The 20,809-nt window shown below is 35.7% G+C and overlaps 1 protein-coding gene across 4 annotated transcripts in view; it reads left to right on the top strand.

Annotated features, from left to right (window-relative positions):
* The window catches only part of LOC127559627 (galectin-8-like), a 37,219-nt gene that overhangs the window by 11,980 nt on the left and 4,430 nt on the right, over positions 1–20,809 (top strand). For 3 of the 4 annotated variants that reach the window (XM_051993547.1, XM_051993548.1, XM_051993546.1), the window contains 7 exons: positions 8,755–8,965; positions 10,956–11,075; positions 12,275–12,331; positions 13,408–13,434; positions 14,532–14,620; positions 15,964–16,132; positions 17,546–20,616. In XM_051993547.1, the coding sequence (XP_051849507.1) occupies positions 8,755–8,965; positions 10,956–11,075; positions 12,275–12,331; positions 13,408–13,434; positions 14,532–14,620; positions 15,964–16,132; positions 17,546–17,695 (823 nt within the window). In that variant the 3' untranslated portion in view covers positions 17,696–20,616. Of the gene's footprint in view, positions 1–8,754; positions 8,966–10,955; positions 11,076–12,274; positions 12,332–13,407; positions 13,435–14,531; positions 14,621–15,963; positions 16,133–17,545; positions 20,617–20,809 lie in introns of those variants that run through there. The other variant, XM_051993549.1, reaches the window with a different exon arrangement.

The raw sequence follows: 20,809 nt of genomic DNA, 5'->3' as shown, positions 1-20,809 counted from the left end.
CCAGCCCTGCATTCCTGGTATAAATCCTACTTGGTCATAGTGTATTATCCTGGTGACAATTTTCTGTAATCTTTTTGCTAATATTTTATTTAAGATTTTAGCATCAATATTCATTAGGGAGATTGGTCTATAATTTTCTTTCTCTGTTTTCAGCCTACCTGGTTTAGGTATCAGTACCATATCTGTGTCATAAAAGGAGTTTGGTAGGACTCCTTCAATCCCTATTTTTTCAAATAGTTTATATAACATTGGAGTTAATTGTTCTTTAAATGTTTGGTAGAATTCACATGTAAATCCATCTGGTCCTGGGGATTTTTTCTTAGGGAGTTGATTGATAGTTTGTTCTATTTCTTTTTCTGAGATGGGACTGTTTAGGATATTTACTTCTTCCTCTGTTAGTTTGGGCAAGCTGTATTTTTGGAGGTATTTTTCTATTTCATTTAAGTTGTCGAATTTATTGGCATAAAGTTGGGCAAAGTAACTCCTAATTATTGCTCTAATTTCCTCTTCGTTAGTGGTGAGTTCTCCCTTTTCATTTTTAAGACTAACAATTTGATTTTCCTCTTTCCTTTTTTTAATCAGATTTACTAAGGGTTTGTCTATTTTGTTGGTTTTTTCATAGAACCAACTCTTAGTTTTATTAATCAATTCAATAGTTTTTTTACTTTCAATTTTATTGATCTCACCTTTTACTTTTAGAATTTCAAGTTTAGTGTTTGACTGGGGGTTTTTAATTTGTTCCTTTTCTAGCATTTTTAATTGCAAACCCAATTCATTGACCTTCTCTTTCTCTATTTTATACAAATAGGCCTCTAGAGATATGAAATTTCCCCTTATTACCGCTTTGGCTGCATCCCATACATTTTGGTATGATGTCTCATTATTATCGTTTTCTTGGGTGAAGTTATTAATTATGTCTATGATTTGCTGTTTTACCCAATCATTCTTTAGTATGAGATTATTTAGTTTCCAATTATTTTTTGGTCTACTTCCCCCTGCTTTTTTGTTGAATGTAATTTTCATTGCATCGTGGTCTGAAAAGGATGCATTTACTATTTCTGCCTTACTACATTTGAGTTTGAGGTTTTTATGTCCTAATATATGGTCAATTTTTGTATAGGTTCCATGAACTGCTGAAAAGAAAGTGTATTCCCTTCTGTCTCCATTACATTTTCTCCAGAGATCTATCATATCTAGCTTTTCTAGTATTCTGTTTACCTCTTTGACTTCTTTCTTATTTATTTTCTGGTTTGATTTATCTAATTCTGAGAGTGCAAGGTTAAGATCTCCCACTATTATAGTTTTACTGTCTATTTCTTCTTGCAGCTCTCTTAGTTTCTCTTTTAAGAATTTAGATGCTACCCCACTTGGTGCATATATGTTTAATATAGATAGTGCTTCATTATCCATGCTACCCTTTAGCAAGATATAGTGTCCTTCCTTATCTCTTTTAATTAGGTCAATTTTTGCTTTAGCTTGATCTGAGATCAGGATGGCTACCCCTGCTTTTTTGACTTCACCTGAAGCATAGTAGATTTTGCTCCAACCTTTTACCTTTAACCTGCATGTATCTCCCCGCTTCAGGTGTGTTTCCTGTAAACAACATATTGTAGGATTCTGGCTTTTAATCCATTCTGCTAACCGCTTCCTCTTTATGGGGGAGTTTACCCCGTTCACGTTTATGGTTAGAATGACCAATTCTGTATTACTTGCCATCTTGTTAACCCCGGTTTATGCTTTCCTCCCTTCTTTCCCCTTTCCCCCCCTTCCAAGTATTAAGCTTGTGAGCACCCCTTGCTTCTCACAGCCCTCCCTTTTTAGTGTCCCTCCCCCCGCCTTAGAGTTCCTCCCCCTATCTTACCCCTTTCCCTCCCAGTTCCCGTATTCCCTTCCGCTTAGCTTATTCCTTCCCTTTCCACTTTTCCCTTCTCACTTTTCAATGAGATGGGAGAAGTTTCACCATAGATTGAATATGTCTTAAGATTTTTCACTTAAAGCCAATTCTGAAGGCAGTAAGATACCCACTATATTCATCCCCCTCCATTCTTTCTCTCAGATATAATAGGTTTCCTATGCCTCTTCATGAGATGTACTACCCCCACTTTACCCTTTTTCTGGTACAATGTCCTTTCCACATCAATTTCTAGAACAAGGTATACATGTATTCTTTATACATCTATATAGTCAAAATATAGTTCCCAAGATTAATCTTTACCTTTTTAGATTTCTCTTGAGTTCTATATTTGTAGATCAAACTTTTTGTTAAGTTCTGGTTTTTTCATCAGAAATAGATGAAATTCGCTTACTTCGTTGAATGTCCATCTTCTTCCCTGGAAAAAGATGCTCATTCTCGCTGGGTAAGTTATTTTTGGTTGCATACCAAGTTCCTTAGCCTTTCGGAATATCATATTCCAGGCCCTTCGATCTTTTAATGTGGATGCTGCCAGATCCTGGGTGATCCTTATTGTGGCTCCTTGATACTTGAATTGGGTTTTTCTAGCCGCTTGCAATATTTTTTCTTTCACCTGAGGGTTCTGGCATTTGGCCACTATATTCCTTGGTGTTTTGATTTTAGGATCCCTTTCAGTGGGTGATCGATGAATCCTTTCAATGTTTATTTTTTCCTCTGTTCCTATGACTTCTGGGCAGTTCTCTTTGATGATTTCCTGGAAGACAGTGTCCAGGCTCTTTTTTTCATCATGTTTTTCTGGGAGTCCAATGATTCTCAGATTGTCTCTCCTGGATCTGTTTTCCAGGTCTGTTGTCTTCCCCAGAAGGTATTTCACATTTTTCTCCATTGTTTGCTTTTTTTGGATTTGCTTGACTGATTCTTCTTGTCTCCTCGAGTCATTCAATTCCACTTGTTCAATTCTGATTTTCAGTGAAGTATTCTCTTCACTCACTTTTTTAAAATCTTTCTCTAATTGTCCAATTGAGTTCTTTTGTTCTGTGGAATTTTTTTCCATTTCGCCAATTTTGTTTTTTAGAGAGCTGTTTTCTGTTTCCAGTTCACTAATCCTATTTTTCAAGGATTTTACTTCTTTATCCACTCTCTCTTTAACTTTCTCCAGGCTCTTTTGCCAAGCCTCCCTCTCCTTTTCCCAAGCCTCCCTCTCCTTTTGCCAAGCCTCACTCTGCTTTCCCCATTTTTCTTCTAGCTCCCTTGTGAGAGCCTTTTTAATCACTTCTATGAGGTTCATCTGTGCTGAGGAACAGATGATTTCCTCCTTTGGGGAATCACCTGGGGACTGCCTGTTTTTAGTCTCCTCAGGATTTAGAGTCTGCTCTCTATCTGTATAGAAGCTGTCAAGGGTTAAAGTCCTCTTCAGCTTCTTGCTCATTCTGTCTATTAATCAGAGATAAACTACCAAAGAAAAACAGAAAAAACTGGAGTCTTTCTTTGGGGGGGGCTGGGTGTGTTATCGAGCTTCCTCTACAGACTGCAGGTGGCAGCAGTGAGGCACTAGCAGGACTGTGCTGCGCCTGCGCTCTGAGATCCCAAAGCGTGCTGAGTCACTGAGGGGGGGGAAGGGGGGGGGCCAGGTCCTGAGAGAGTCCAGCTGTTTGCGGTTGTATTCTTCAGCCCCGGTGTTTTTAGCTTCTCTGCTGGGCTGTTGACTTGCTGCAGGTTCCAAACCTGTAGCGAAGCTCTCCCTGCAGAGACGGCTACGATCACTCCCCACCCCCTCTCAGCTCTGCTCCCGTGCTCTCACTGCCGCTGCCCTCAGCCTGCGCCCGATCTAAAACCGCCCCAGCCCTCCAGTAAAGACAGACCTTTCTTGGCGGATCTCAAGGATGGCTTCTCTTGGTAACTATTTGTGGGTTTTTTTCAGTCAAGCATTGATTCAGAGGCTTGTAATGAAGTGGATAGTGAGAGAAAGCGCGGAGCTTATGCAACTGTGAGCCTCCTCTCCGCCATCTTAACCGGAAGTCCCCGTTCTATCATTTCTTAACCAACAAAAGAAAAATTCCTATCCTGAGAATACGGAACTCAAAATCTCCTTGAGAATAAGCAAAGAGTATTATCAAGTATTTAACATTTGGCCAGAAAAATCACCAGGATATATAAAAATGACCTCTGAAATTTTCTGGTAAATTGACCATTCTTTATATAACCCGAGTAACAGAAAACACAGCAGCATGATAATATGCCTGTTTATCCTGTCCCTTCCTAACTCTGATCTCCTCTGCTAAGCTTCTACTTTGTGGCTTTGTATTTTGAATATTTTGGAGACTATGGATCTGGTATGATGACATTTAGATGTTTTCACTTTTCTGCTTGCTGTTTTTGTTGTTAGATTAATTATGCTGTTAGCTGATGGTCTCTTTTGCTTTTCTCTTTTTTTCACAATTTCACTTTCACTTTTGTAGCTCAGGCCAAAGATTTGGGGCAATAGTTGAAATTATGTTTTTGGATTGTTTCTCTATTTTATTTATAGGTAGAATTCTTGCCTGGAACATAGTAGGCACTTAATAAATGCTAGTTGACTTGACTTGACTTGACTTGATTTGTCTCAGTATCAGTAATCCAAATATGCTATAATAGGGTAAACAAATATTGGAAGTTTCATTTAGAACACAGTAGATAAGTGGAATTAGATATTAGAAAACCTACCACTGTTCCTTGGGATATGCTTAGAGATTGAGATGGGTTCATAAATATCTGTAATGAGTTCAGAATTAATTGAGTCTATAGAAAATGTCAAACAGGATGAACCAAGAGATTCCCAAAATGGGAATCATTTCACCCAGGCATATGAGGGAAGGCATTTTAAAGAAGGCCTGTAAGTCATATAGCATTTATATCACTTACCATGTTCAGAGAATAGGAAGCATCTGATCTGCATCTTGAATGTCTTCAGTAGGCAAAAATGAGCCAATTCCAGGATGAGGGACTTAATTACTTACGTACTTCACAACAGCCATTTCTGAATCTTTCCCACAAGGCCAGTGTTGGTCATCTGTGCATATTGTGATTTGCAAAGACCAGGAGGTCCTGGGCCATTTACAGTATGTGCCCAAGAAAAGACTTTCATTGTCTAAGACATTCTATGCTATAACGCTGTAGATTATATGGCCTGGCCAAAGAGAAGCCTCCAGTCCTCCCTCAACTCCTCCAAAATGACTCTTGGTTGCAATATGTCCTATATAATTTCCATAGAGAAGTCTAAAAGCCAATGTAAATACATAAAGATAGAAGATGATAGTACCATCTTGGGAAATTATGATAGTAGTCTAGTTCAGTTGGAGTGAAGAAAATAAAAAGAGAAAATTCAAAATTATTAATATGTTTTGATCACAATTACTTTCATCTGGAATATCTCAGAAATAAGTATATTATCTGAAGTATTGAATAATTTATGGCAATTCAAAATTGAGATCCAAATAATTCCTTTGATCTCTCAAATGGAATGTCACTTAAAGAAACAGACTAAATATTGCAGCAAATGATACAGGGCATTTTAAGTGTCAAGTTAATTCAAGAAGAATTAAGTTTCTACTATGTGCTAGGCACTGTTCTAAAAGAAAGGCAACAGAAAATGTTTGTGGCAGCTCTGTTTGTAGTGGCTAGAAACTGGAAAATGAATGGATGCCCATCAATTGGAGAATGGTTGAGTAAATTGTGGTATATGAATGTTATGGAATATTATTGTTCTGTAAGAAATGACCAGCAGGATGAATACAGAGACACTTGGAGAGACTTACATGATCTGATGCTAAGTGAAATGAGCAGAACCAGGAGATCATTATACACTTCAACAACGATACTGTATGAGGATGTATTCTGATGGAAGTGGATTTCTTCAACAAATAGAAGATCTAATTCAGTTCCAGTTGATCAATGATGGACAGAAGCAGCTACACCCAAAGAAAGAACACTGGGAAATGAGTGTAAACTGTTTGCATTTTTGTTTTTCTTCCTGGGTTATTTTTACCTTCTGAATCCAATTCTTCCTGTGCAACAAGAGAACTGTTCAGTTCTACACACATATATTGTATCTAGGATATACTGTGACATATTTAACATGTATAGGACTGCTTGCCATCTGGGGGAGGGGGTGGAGGGAGGGAGGGGAAGAGTCGGAACAGAAGTGAGTGCAAGGGATAATGTTGTAAAAAATTACCCAGGCATGGGTTCTATCATTTAAAAAATTAAAATTAATTAAAATTTATAATTAAAATTATTTTTAAAAATAAAATAAAATTAGTGGGGCAGCTAGATAGTATAGTGGATAGAGCCTCAGCTCTGAAGTCAGGAGGACCTGAGTTCAAATGTAGTTTTAGATACTTAATATATCCTAGCTGTATGATCCTAAGCAAGTTATTTACCTCGAATTGCCTTGCCAAAAAATAACAACAAAGTAACAAAATTGGCAATTCTACCTAAATTGATTTACTTATTCACTGCTATTCTAATCAAATTTTCAACTGTGATAGGCCCTGAAGAAAGTATGAATGAGAATAAATCCCTAACATATTCAAAGGACATAACCTGCTGAACATATGGATTTTGCTTGGTCAATCTAGGTCACTTATACTTCTGTAAAGTGAATAAGAAATATCTCCATGTCTACAAGTCTTCAGAAAAGACATTAGAAGTGATCAGACCAAAACCTTGTGTTTGACAGATCAGGAAACTGAAACCAAAGAGTTTGAATGACCTTGTTGTTCAATCATTTTTCATTTATGAGCAACTTTTCATGACCTCATTTGGGATTAGCCAAAGAAACTAGAATGATTTACCATTTACTTCTCCAGCTCATTGCACAGATGAGGAAACTGAGATAAGTAGAGTTTAGTGATAAGGTCATACAGCTAGGAAGTATCTGAAGTCAGAATTAAACTCAGGAAGATGAGTCTTTCTGACTTCAGGCTCTCTAACCAGAAAGCCATCTAGCTGCCCCTGGATGATCTTCCCAATATCAAATAGATCATAATGACAGAGTCAGAATTGGAATCCAGATTTTATGACCACAAGTCCCATCTTTCAGCACTATCTTATGTGGTGATTTTAAAAAGTGCATCTTCAATAATAATGTAGAATGATTAACAAAGCAAGCAATTCATGCATTTTACAGATGAAGATAAAGAATGATGATTTTTTTTAAAATGATTTTTTTAAATCTCCACTAAAAATGGGGATGAGAACGTAAGACATGGCATGATGTCTATAGCATTGGAACTGGAGTCAGGAAGCCTTGCCTTACCATGCCGCTTCAGTTGTAAACTTGGATCAAGTCTTTCAACAGTTTGAGTCTTGACTTTCTCATCTATAGGGAAGAATAATAACAGCTACTTCACATAGTTGATATGAGGGTTGAACAATGTAAAGACAAGATATTATTATGCAGACTATTATTCAGTGGATTTTAGTTTACCATGAATTAATCAATAACCATTTATCAAGCATCTACTGTGTGTGAGAATACAAAGAAAGGCAAAAGATAGTTGTTACTTTCAAGGAGTTCATAGATAAATGGGGCAGATAACATGCAAGCAATTACATACAAAGATGATATAAACAGGACAAATTAGAGACAATTGATAGTGGGAAGGCACTATCATTAATGCATTAAATCAAGGCTCTAAACATACTATTTGTGGAAAAGCCACAGAAACACTGATGATGGTGTGGATCCAAGAGTTGAAAACATATGGACTTAAATCCTACCTTCTTAAGTCCTAGCTAAACTTTTAACAGTCACACATGGTGACTATATGACCCCTAGGAAAGTCACTTAATCTTTCACTGAGCATGCACAGAGGTAACACCCTGGTAAATCATCTTGGCAAACAGGCTAAACAATATTGAGAGTAACCAAGGGGTTTCAAACCCATCAATGGCTTAGGGGGATGACTACCTCAAGCATTTGAAGAAATGGGTAGATGAGAACAATTTGTTCTGATGGCATTAAAGCAGTCATCATAGAGCAATTGGATTTGATCAGACATCGAAGACATCAAGGTCATCCTCTGCATCCTGAGCCATTGCCAATCATGACTTTTACCTTACCACTGAACTTTGGTTACTCTGAAATAGAGTGTAATTTTATATAACTCTGCCTCACTTAAATCTAATTTGCATGCAAGTCAAGACATCATTTCATGATGTCATTGGTTCTCTTGAAATGAAGGATGCACAATCTTTGCTTGAGTAACTGATAAGATTGGAGTTCTCTCTAGTAGGAGTTTTAGCACCAGGATTTAACCTATATTAATAAAATCACAGGTGCAACTGATGTGACAATAAATCACCTCTAACTTGTAAAAAAAATAAAAGAAATAAAAGAAAGGCAACAACAATCCATGGCTTCAAGGATCTTTAGTTAACAATCTAGTGAAGGAGAAAGCATGTGAACAAAATATATACAAGATAAACTGAAGGTAATCTCAGAGGAAAGATACTAGAATTAAAGGCATCTGGAAAGGCTTCTTACAGAAGATGGAATTTTAGCTGAGACTTAGAGGAAGCCTGGAGACAGAGACAAGCAGGGAGTGGGAGCCAGCCAGTGAAGATGCACAGATATTTTATTGGGAATTTGTCACACATTATGAGAGTCTTGGTCAAGTGTGAGACAAGTGGGGCATGAGTGTAGACTGAAGAAATGTTTCTAGGAGAGTGATGGCTTTTTGATTTGTAATGGAAGTGGGTACTATACAGGGATGGAAGGGAGTAAGGAAAGAGGATTGGAAACTCTCTTCCTTTCTTCCTAAAAGACAAAAGACTTTTCTCACATGCTCTTCTCCAAATAGGTTCCAGGTGGATTTCCAGTATGGCAACAGCGTGAAGCCCCGAGCTGATGTGGCTTTCCACTTTAACCCTCGGTTCAAAAGATCAGGCCACATTGTATGCAACACCCTGACGAGAGAGAAGTGGGGAAGGGAAGAGATCACCTATGACATGCCATTTGAAAAAGGAAAACCTTTTAAGATCATGTTTATGGTACTGAAGGACAAGTTCCAGGTCAGTTTATGGGAAAGAGAAATTATTTATCTACTCCCTAGTAGAGGATCTTCATAGCCTCCTGGCTGTAAAGTTGGAAACAGCTTTAAAAGGAGTCTGGTCCAATGTCCTCATTCTCCAGATAAAAGAAAAAAGACTGTGAGAGGTAGTGATTTGTCTTCAGTGGCACCTGTAATGTCAGAGCCGTGATTTGAACTCAGATTTTTTGACACCAAGTCCAATGATTTTTTAACTTAAATTAATAGATAGATATTCAGTAGAATGCTGTGCTAGTAAAATTGACAGACTTCATTCTAGTAAATGTGAATTAGGTTCCTTTTGCAGAGCCAGAGGTAGTAGTCTTACTCCTTGCCAGCTAACAATTACCTATTATTTCATTAATCCAGAGAACCACTACATAGCTCAGTACACTCCATTACTACTTTTAGGTTCATCTTTTCCTTTCCTGGAACCTAAATCTGTATCTTTTCAAGTTCTCCCCTTAGCTTGCAGTTCTGCCATCTAAGGCCAAACAGAGCAGCTGGATCTTAGTTTTACAGGAAGGCCCTTCAGGTAGATCAATCCCCTTTGGAGACACAGCTGCTATCTCTTCTGTTTGGTCCAGCATAAACATCCCCACTTTTTTCAAGTGAACCACATGTGGAATGTGCTGTAGGCTCCCTTGCTGCCCCCTGGTCTACTTCCTCTGGATTCATTCCAGTTTGTCCATGTGATGCCGAAAATTGAATACATGATCTGTGGTCTGGCCAAGACAGAGAACTGCTCTCATTTGTTTTATTTTACTTATTTATTTTTTGGCAAGGCAGGTAGGGTTAAGTGACTTGTCCAAAGTCACACAGCAGTGAATGTTAAGTGTCTGATAATGGGTTTGAATCCAGGGTGACCTGACTCCAGAGCTGGCTCTCTATCCACTGTGCCATCTGGCTGCCCATCATTTGGGACATTATGCCCCTGCTAATATAATTGTATTCCTGGTGGCTTTTTGGATGGTTTTTTTTGGCTCTTGGATCTTACTGCAGACTTCCAGTGAACTTGAAGTCCATTATCTCTGTGTGTGAAGGGCAAAACATTTGAAAAGTCATTCTGTTGGCAGCAGATAAATTTTATGCTTATGCTATGTTATAAAGAATTTTATTGCACCAAAAAGCAACTTTTTAACACCAACATTCTTCTGGTGATGTTAAATAGCTGCAAATCACAGGATACCAGAGTCTTTGAAAAAATTAAAATGACAGAACACCCAAAAGTAAATGGAGAGACACATAAGCAGATTATAGCATATTGTATTACCAATGGAGGAGGTATACAAGTGGTAGCATAAAATCTATCATCAAAAAAGCATATGACTGAAAAAAGGAGGTATGCTAGCCATGAATGAGGGTGAGAAATAGTGAGGAGCCAGTCCTGGTTGCTGCATTGGTACTAATCACACATGAGATAGACCTTCTCTGGTTGTTCCACAGGAAAGCATGCACAAGAATCGCACAGGATGAATTGTTCCCAGTAATGACATCACTTGTTTCTTGGAGTAACATGATACAGCACTTTCTACTACATAGTAAAAGCTTAATAAATATGAACTAATTGACTGCTGTATAGACACAGGTTAGAGGAAGTATGATTTTTAGTCATATTGTACTCCAACATATTGTGAGTTCAAAAAAGAAAGAATTGGAAGACAGTGTGGTGCGGTGGAAAGAGCATGGGACTTGATGTGACTGGAATGGAGTTTATATCCTGACTTTGCCATTTACTACCTTAGGCATGTCACCTAATGTCTCAGGACCTCATCTGTAAAATGATGGAATGGACTAAATGAACTATAAAATTCATTCTAAACTATAACATGGTAATGAAATAAATTCAAATACTAGAGATTAAAACTATAATGCTGTTATCTAAAATGTAGAGATTTAAATTTAATTAAATAAAAATTAAAATAGTAAAGCCTTTAGATATAGTGTATTCTAGTTGTCTGTTATCTTCATAGGTGGCTGTGAATGGAAAACATCTCTTGCTCTACGAACATAGAATTAAGCCAGACAAAATAGATACCCTGGGAATTTATGGCAAAGTACAGATTAAGAAAATTGAATTTCCCAATAACATGGTAAGTAGCTTCATGTATTTGTTTGAATTGCTTTTCTAAAGCTTTCTTTAGAAATGAGAATCTCATAGCGCAAGAGTTCTTAATGAAGTGTTCATGAACCTAAGTTTTTGGGTTTGGTTTTTGTTGTTGTTGTTATTGTTTCTTTTTTAAGGTGGATAGATAGTTAAATAGATAAGTGCAAAACTAGATAACTACATTTCAGATTCTCTTGATAATCCATTTTATTTTATCTCAGTATTTAAAAACATTATTCTGAGAAGAAGTCCATAGTGTTCACCAGACTGTCAAGGGGGTACCATGACACAATAAAATGAAAAACCCTTCATCTAGTAAGATAGAGAGAGTGCTAGTCAGGATATATGTCTGTGAGTATATTGCTCGTGACCTGGGAAGTTAATTACATTCTTTAGATTCTCAGAGGATCTTTTAATAAACCTGACTTTATTTGGATTGTTATAATGTATACTATATCGGATCTGGAATTTTTATGTTTTTTGAAGTGAGCTCAGTAATATATACTTAGCCATCCCTGATCCCATTAGCTAAATGGTTTGCCCTTCCTTTGATTTCTCATGTATTATTCTTTCTTAACCTCTTTTGCCTTTATCACAATCTTTTTATTATACTTCCTTGAGCATATGCTAAAACCTGTTCTCTCTCACAACCCTAACTAGATTGAAAATTCAGGGAAGGTACTGTAAAATTTTTCATCTTTGTTTATTCAGAATGTAGCATAGTGTCTTGCATAAAAAGGAAGTTATTGAATGTTTATTGAACTCAGCCAACTTAGAGCCTAATGGATTTGACCTTCGGCTTTAACTTTATCACTGTGGTACTTGCCATTGCTGGAGAAATGAATAGTTTCTGGGGAAAGTTCTTCATCCCAAAGGTGAGGAATGAATTCCAGGGAGAATGTCATCAGTAGACCCAAACCCAAATCTTTTTTTCCCCCCACTTCCCTTTCACTTTCATAGATGGAGGAAGCATAATATATTTTTAAATGATTCACTAAAAGTTAAATTAAAAGATAAATGGAAATCTTTTATCCCCTTTCAAGAAAGGGAGGGGGAAAATCACTGTTTAATATTAATTAATGAATTCCATTTATACTTATAAGAATATGAAATTCCTTACGCAGACCAAATTAAGAAAGAATGTTTTGAAATATCATATAATTGAATTCTTAATTTGTTCTTCAGTCTTTAGAAGGAAACCAAGCAACTTCTTTGGGAACAGTGAATATGAATTCAAGTAATGTAAGTAGGAAAAACTCATTGATTCTTTAGGTTACTTTGTAAATAAGAAGCAAAGTGTTTATTTTTCTAATTGTATCTCAAATATATAATCACTAGAGATGAATATGTGAAAATGAAGAGAAACACTTTGTATTTCTTTTAATTCTTTATCTTTTTCTTTCTTCTTTCCTTCCTTCCTTCCTTTCTTTCTTTCAATTGGTAGGGTAATTGGGGTTAAGTGACTTGTCCAAGATCACACAGCTTGTATCAAGTGCTGTGTTCTATCCACTATGTCACCTACCTATTTCTAGAGTTCCAGATTCAGACAAAAGCTTAGACTAATAAGGAAACCATCATAATTCATATGAAAAAGAACCACTCATTCACAGCTATTAGGAAACATATTACATCACCAACTTATAATTAGAACACTGGCCAGATGAAGTATTACAATAATAAATAATTACAATATTTATTAGATTAAGTATTACAATAATAAATAATAAGAGGTGACATTTATTTATTTATTTATTTATACGTTGGGTTAGAGTTAGCACTTGCACAAATGTTATGTCATTTACAATCCATAACATCCCAGAAGAGATTTAATAAACTTAAACATCTGGAGACAGTTTGGGGTGATTTATGTGCCCAAGATGAAGGTCTTGCTATCTTCAGCACATTTATACCTCATGAACATAGATATGATTCTGAACACTCTCTTGGTCAGTTAGAAATAGTAATAATAAAAAAAAAAAATTGTTAAGTGCTTATAAGCCAGGGACAGAAATGTATAAAGTTCACTTGCAATTCTGAGAAAATATTATATCATGATGATGTATAAAAGAACAATAAAAGCCATCCTCTGACATGCTGAATTATCATTTTAAATGATTAGCTTTTTATATGGTGGATGAATCTTGAATTTATATCACATGCTAGTTGTAAAATTCTGAGTACAAACCACATGACTTCAGGAGCAAAGATTTATCAGTTCTCTCCAGTTAGATGTTATGATAATGATTACAGGATCATTTTCTCCAGATTGTAAAATATAATCCTCATTATCATTATTTACATTATTTCTCTTGTATCAGGTACAAACATCTGCGGTGTCACAATTTGTAAGTATTTTTTTTTTTTTTACTTCTAGATGAAAGGAAAAATTATTAAATTAATTAGAAATCAATAATGAAATAGAGAAATTAATTTAACTATTTTACTCCAGAATCTTTTTTCATGAATCCCAAAGAGGTAATGGATCATGACAGTAGCAACAGAAGCAAAAAAAGAAGGAAAAAAAAGCCATATTCAAGATGAAGGTCTTGCTATCTTCAGCACATTTATACCTCATGAACATAGATATGATTCTGAACACTCTCTTGGTCAGTTAGAAATAGTAATAAAAAAAAAAAATTAAGTGCTTATAAGCCAGGGACAGAAATGTATAAAGTTCACTTGCAATTCTGAGAAAATATTATATCATGATGATTCTGAATCATCTAGATATAATGATCTAGAGTGTTCTAGAATGTTCTAGAGTGAAATGCCAATTTACAATACTTGCATATCTATCATACATTTGTTTACCTCTATGCCACTGAAATGCTGTTTATCAGTCCTGATTTAATGGGATAAAGGCCAAAAATAATTCTATATTATTTATAATGAATTATATAAGATTCTTACTGTAGCAAAAGCCGATAAGACCATTTCATGTTCATTTGTAACATACAAACTTCAAAGCTATCATTACATCAAGTTCTAAAAAACACACAGGATAGTAATTAGCACTGAACAAAATCATGTACATTTCCCTGTGCACTCCCCATTGAGAAGCCTGCAGTGTTTAGCAGAATAATATTGTTCAGTTGTCTGTCCAACTCTTCATGACCCTACTTGGCTTTTTCTTGGCAAAGATACTGGAGTGGTTTGCCATTTTCCTTCTCTTTCTCATTTTTCATAGAGGAGGGACTGAGACAATCAAGTCTGTGACCTGCCCAGGGTCATATGGGTTACAGAATGCTGAATCAAGACAATTAGTATAAGCAATACAATTTGTGTCAATTCTGTGTCACGGAGCTGATAATCTGGGAGCACTTTTGGTGCCCCCCCTCCCCCCCCCGCCCCGCCAAAAGTAGCATCATCATTTGTTCAATTTGTCCATGTAAACTGCTTCTCTAGCCCATGCAGATCTGCTGAAGATGGTTCTTTTTTTCAGACACTTCCTTATGTTGCACGGTTGAACTCTCCAGTGAAGGCTGGGCAAACCATTGTCATCAAAGGAGAAGTGAAGAAAAATCCAAAGGGGTGGGTAACAGTAAGCCCTCGACTCCTAAAATATTATAATTTTTTGCCTTTGTACAGCTCAGATAATGATTTAAGGCACAGTAGTTTACTGGATTTGTGATCCCATCAATATCTATCTTTCCTCCAGCAGCACTCATCTATGTCAACTCATATGGTCATACTTTCTCAACATTTCTCAACATATAATAACAAATGTTTATTAAATTTTATTTGAGTCTAGAACTCAGAAGAGATGTCAGACTTGGAAAAAGAAAGTTGGGAATCATCTTTGTGGAGGATTTAGATATGAATGAAATTGTACAAAGAAGGAAAAGACTAATAACAGAATTCATTGAAAAACCCACATTAGGGAAGCTGTATTTAGCAAGGATTGATAACATTTTCGTTTTATGTGAAGAGATTGAAGCAAAAAGAAATTAAATAATTTACCCAAGTTCACAAAGCTGGCCAATGGGAAAGCCAAGAAATAGAACTTGGATCTTAGTCTAGGGAACATGAAATGGACATTGAACAAGGAATCATGAGATTTAAATTCTAATCTGATTCAGCTACTAATGAGACTTTGTGATTTTTAGTCACCTTTGAAGAAGAAGGGGTGGCACAGTGAATAGAGCACTGGCCCAGGAACTGAGTTCAAATCAAGCCTCACATAATTAAAACTATGTGACTCTGGGCAAGTCATTTAACCCCAATTGTCTTCCCTCAACCTCCCCACCCCCCTCAGCCAAATGAATAGGAGGCCATGATAGTAGTCCAAATTTGAAAAGCAGAGGTCTTGGACTAGGGTGGTTGAAGTGGGAATGTAGAGGAGAGTCTGAATTTGAGAGAAACTGCCACAGTAAAACCTATGTAGGCTTTAGCAATTGACTGGTTATAGAGAAGCGGGGGAGAAAGAAGAATCAAAAGTGATTCTAAGTCATGAGCCCAAAGAACTGGGAGGATGCAGATGCCATCAAGAGAAATTGAGAGGTTAGAAAGAGAAGCAGGTTTTAGAAGAAGGAACTTGGTTTGGAATTCAATTTATTCAAGGCTTCTGTGCAACTTAGTGTTAAGATCTAATTCTGTCCTATACCAAAACTCCTCGCCTCAATACTATCTTGTTAAAACATCTGGTATGGAATGTGGAAATGTTTTACATGGTTTCATGTGTAGAATGGGGCACTATATTTCTTGCCTTTGCAATGGGGTAGGGGAGGAGATGGGGAGGGAAGGACATAATTTGGAATTAAAAATAAATTTTTTAAAATAAAAAATTTAAAAGAATTTGTCATATATTTCCACCTTTCATTATTTGTTGATTTGGACTAATCTTTTTTTTTTTTTTTTTTTTTTTGTGCTTTTAGAAGCTTTTCTATTGACTTCATAGCAGCCAGTACAAATGACATAGCTTTGCATTTGAACCCCCGGCTAAATGCTAAAGTATTTGTAAGAAATTCTTTTCTCTGTGAAAGCTGGGGAGAAGAAGAAAGAAGTATTACACACTTTCCATTCAGCCCAGGGATGTATTTTGAGGTAAGAGACTCAGTCATGTGAATGGAATGGGAGATAACAAAACTCTTTATAACAAGCTTCATTTAAACTAAAAGCTTGAGGACTCTAGTAGGGGTAAGGGGACATCTGTTTTCTATGTTCTTACTATATACAAAATTAACCAGTTGGCTGACCCATTAGAATTCATTCAACTACATCAAAATTTATGTCCTTAAAAGTAATTGTCACAAATTACCTAGGCAGCACTATACTAGTGAATGGGGATTTTAAATGCTTAAGTGATATCAAAAATTGGAAAACAGGAAGATACAAAAGTTGTTAAAAGTATGTATTATTAGCCAACATATGAGATTATCTTAAAGGATTTGTGTAGTTTGAATTAGTAGCCCCTTCTCTTAAGATATTTACAATTAAAAATAAATTGAATAGGATTTTACAATCAAAAATAAATTGAATAGGATATATCTATGGACTACATGCAGCCATGAATTTATGTAAATTGGCACTAATGTAGGCTATGAAGTTTAATTCAACTGTGTGGAACAGAAAGGAAATCAAAGAAGTTGGGTTTATCATGGATATTATCCTGGAAGACATAGATTTTAATCTAGGTTCAAATGAGAAATGTGCAATGCTGAAGACCAAAGGATAGGTTGTTTCAGATGTAAGAGGACAACTAGAGCAAATGACAAGAGATGGGAAGAAAAATCTTTTTGAGATAACATTTTTGTCTGTCTAGAGAGAAGAGAGTAAGAATGGGTGAATTAAGATCATAGGAATAGGTAGAGTGAAGTCATGTTGGCCTAGTACCCTAGAAGGGAGCTGATACTTGATGCAGTTATTGGATTAGGTTGATTCAGCTTGTTAGGCAAAAGGCTAGATGGAGTCAGGGAATGGTACAAGAAGGTCATGGCACACAGCATGAGTTCACCAAAGTCTACTTGAAGCATTTTTATTGACTCCTAGAAATCTAGAGTGATATAAATAAATACAAGGCTGCTATAAATAGATAGAACTTTTGCCTAAGGTCACATAATGGCATAATTAGAATGAGAACTCAAACCTCTTGACTCCCCATCCTTTTTGTGATGAGCCCTGTGATACTCTGAAATAGGGGAAGCAGAACAATACCCAGGTGGTAAGAGATGAAGGTATCAAGAATGCCCACAATGAAGATCTTTAGCCTAGGGCATAGGGTTGAATACCATTCCCTTCCATTGCTGGAAATCCCAGAAAACCAGGGAGAGGCCATTATAGTAGCCATGCCAGATGTAGACATAAGTCAACAATTTCCTATAGCCTAGGCAGGGGTCCATCCAACTGAATCAGAATGCTGCTAATCTTGGCTCTACTTAGGTAATTATTGTTATTATTCTTTAAAAAGAAACATCTACATTTCCTCTTCTTCTTTTTTTTTTTTTTTATGTGTTTCAGATGATCATTTACTGTACTACCAACGAATACAAAGTTGCCATAAATGGAGTCCATGCCTTTATATACAAACATAGATTTAAGGAACTTGACAGAATTGACACACTGAAGATCGATGGAGATATTAATTTATTAGATATAAGGAGCTGGTAGTTGGAGTCCCAAGAGCAAAATCATAACATGACTTACATAGTAGGTGCCTTTTAACACTATCAATGTGAAATTCTTCTCTGTTGTTCACTTTCCTTATTTTGTCAAGTTACCTTTCATAATATAAAAATTGAAAAAGGTATTTTTAAGAATTATCCCTAAAACACAGCTTAGACTGGAAGAGGAAGAAGAAATCTGTGGCACAGCGGGTATTATAGGTACTCTTGGTGGTTTTTGATTCATTCCCCACCAGAGGCTCCTCTTTCCCCTCTTTCTTTTTTCCTATTTATCCACCTACTCCTCCCCCTTTTTCCCTTTTCCTTGTCCATGATTTAACTGCTGGGGCAATCAGGATTAAAAAGGATTGCTAAATTCTATTCTAAAAGAATCCAAAACCAGTCTAAATTGAACTATATTTATAGGATCTGGCTTAAAAATTGCTAATAATCTGATGCTTTAATTTTGGCTTTTATGATGCATACAGAATACACTTAATAGCTAACTATTCCAAATTAAAAAAAGAAAAAAAAAAGAAAAAAAAGCATGACTTGTAGTTAATTCCTTTGTTATAATATCCATTTAGATTGTACTGTAGCCTTACATAACTCATCCATTATGTAGAAAAGTAAGAATAATAAATCGCCTGAAATGGTTAATTTATTTGAATTTGAATGCATATATTTATGAGTCTAGAACTAATGACTACTTTTCACATAGTTATAATTCAAATACATGTGACCATATTAAGTGATTCAGTATTCAGACTAATCAGGACCTAGCTGTAATACTTTAGCTATTAAGTACAGTAAATGAGCCAAAGTTTAAAAAAAAACAAAAAAACTAATTGCTCTTGAATCTAGGTTGCAGTTGTATCTACATATCATAGATAGAAAGAAATAGGCTGAGGGTGTTTTTTTTGTGAATGAAGAAATACCAATTTCAGAAAAATCTACATTTTAAATATATGAATGATCTTTCATTCGTTTTCATTATAGTTCCTTGTGGACCTAAAAATTACTTGAGTACACATCCAGGAACTTATGATGATTCCATTATAAAGTAGCATGTCTATTTGAATTTTATTTTTAATAGTTTTTGGTGGAGTGAGAGTACCATGTACCATCAAGATCAGATTTTCTACATATATGCCATCTTGAAGGTTGATAGAGCAGATGCTATCAGAAAATGCAGTCTTTTTGAGAAACGACTGTGTGGTAGAAGTGATGAGCTTGTTTGCATGAACTTTTTACCACTCAAAATCTTACCCCATCCTCTCATTAGTAACAGTTCCAAAAACAGCTCTACTCAATGTGATTATATTGAAACCTATATTACTAAGTTGAGGTGCTTTACATTTTTAGCTTTAGTATTTCCCTCAAAGCTTGCTTCCAAAGTAACCTACTCATTATAAGTCAAATCATGTAGCAAATTTCAAGCACATTTCTTCAGTACTGATTTTTATTTGATGAAATGCTCTGGTGAAGAGACGCCAAAGAAGTGGCACTTAAAAGGGTAACTCTGGTCTCCTTGTTGATCTTTCTAGACAAAGTAGCAAAAGCTCAATTTTTGCCTCAAAACTTTCTCTTCACTAAGTAAGGGCTGAGAGTCTATAGAAATAATGAAAGAAATGTAATTATATTGAATGTTAGTAATAAAGCACATATGGAACAACTAAATAATTCTTATGAATCTTTTTGTATAGTATGAATTATAAAATCCTCAATAATTCCTGTAAGAAATTTGTGTGCATACATAAATACATATGTATGCATATGCATATATATATAAATTAATGTTCTTGAAAAACCTGTAAGCTTTGAGGTGTGGCTGGGGATTAAAAATGAACCTTTTCTTTTCCTTTCTTAAAAGATCATAGCTAACTGTAATCAATGTATAATGCTTAGAATTTAAAATAAAGTGCTTTTTTGGGGAGACTCAATGCTTTTTAACACTTTTTAAAAATTACCTAAATCTACTTTGAAAATTTTAAATTACCTTCTATATGTAAAAGACCTGTGATTTCATCAGGATAGATTAATCCTGTGTATGTGTTAACTCCCTTCCCTAAAGCAAACAACAGTACTAATATGATTTAGTGCTAAATCTTTGTCTAAAGATGAGTCTCAGCTAGTAGGTAATGGTGTTTAGAGTCAAAATAGCCTGAGTTCAAACCTGGCTTCACATTCTTAACAGCTGTGTGATCCTGGGCAAGTCATTTAACCTCTGACTCAATTTCCTCAACTGTAAAAAGGTGATAATAATAGTACCTGCCTCAAGGGTTGTTGTGGATCAAACAACATGATATTTTAAAGGATTGGCATAGTGTTTATACACATTGGGTGCTTAATAAATGCCCATTTCCTTTTTTCCTTTCAAATTCAGTATTCTGTGTCATGACCAAAATATATGTGTTTGATAAAATGATAATTCTGCTAAGAAAGGAATGAATTCAGGGAGGTGCTAGCAGAAAGTAGTTTACCTTAGGTTTTCAGCCAATTCCAGGACAGCAATCAAAGTGGTAAATTGAACCTAAAATGAAGAAAAAATTAGTTTCTTTTCCTCCCCACTTTTAATTTGAACAATCAAACTTTGTAAAACCTGTTTCTTTCCTTCTCCTCTCTTCTCCTAAAGAGCAGCCAATTTAATGCAGGTTCAATTCTTCTAAACATATTTCCACATTTTTTCATGTTGAGCAAAAAAAAAAATCAGATCCAAAAAGGAAAAAAAAAACACTACAAAGAAAAAACAAACAACAAAAAGAGGTGAAAATATTATGTTTTGATCCACAATCAGTTACCATAGTTTGTCTCTCTGAATTTGGTGCTTCCCATACCAAGTCTATCTGAATTGAATCACCCCCTTGTTGAAAAGAGCCACATCCATCATAGCTGATCATTGAATAAACTTTTTGTTACTATGGACAATGTTCTCTTGGTTCTGCTCACTTCACTCAGCAACAGTTCATGTAAGTCTCTCCAGGACTGAAATCTGCCTCCTCATTTCTTACAGAACAAATAACTTTCCATTACATTCATCTACTGTGAATACACACAGAAATGTTTATGTGCAAAATGTGTCAGTATACCTACTATTGTTTCTCTTTTCACTGTCAATAAT

The sequence above is a fragment of the Antechinus flavipes genome, chromosome 4 (genome assembly GCF_016432865.1).
Source record: "Antechinus flavipes isolate AdamAnt ecotype Samford, QLD, Australia chromosome 4, AdamAnt_v2, whole genome shotgun sequence".
Lineage (NCBI taxonomy): Eukaryota > Metazoa > Chordata > Mammalia > Dasyuromorphia > Dasyuridae > Antechinus > Antechinus flavipes.
This window is presented reverse-complemented; position numbering and strand designations above follow the sequence as displayed.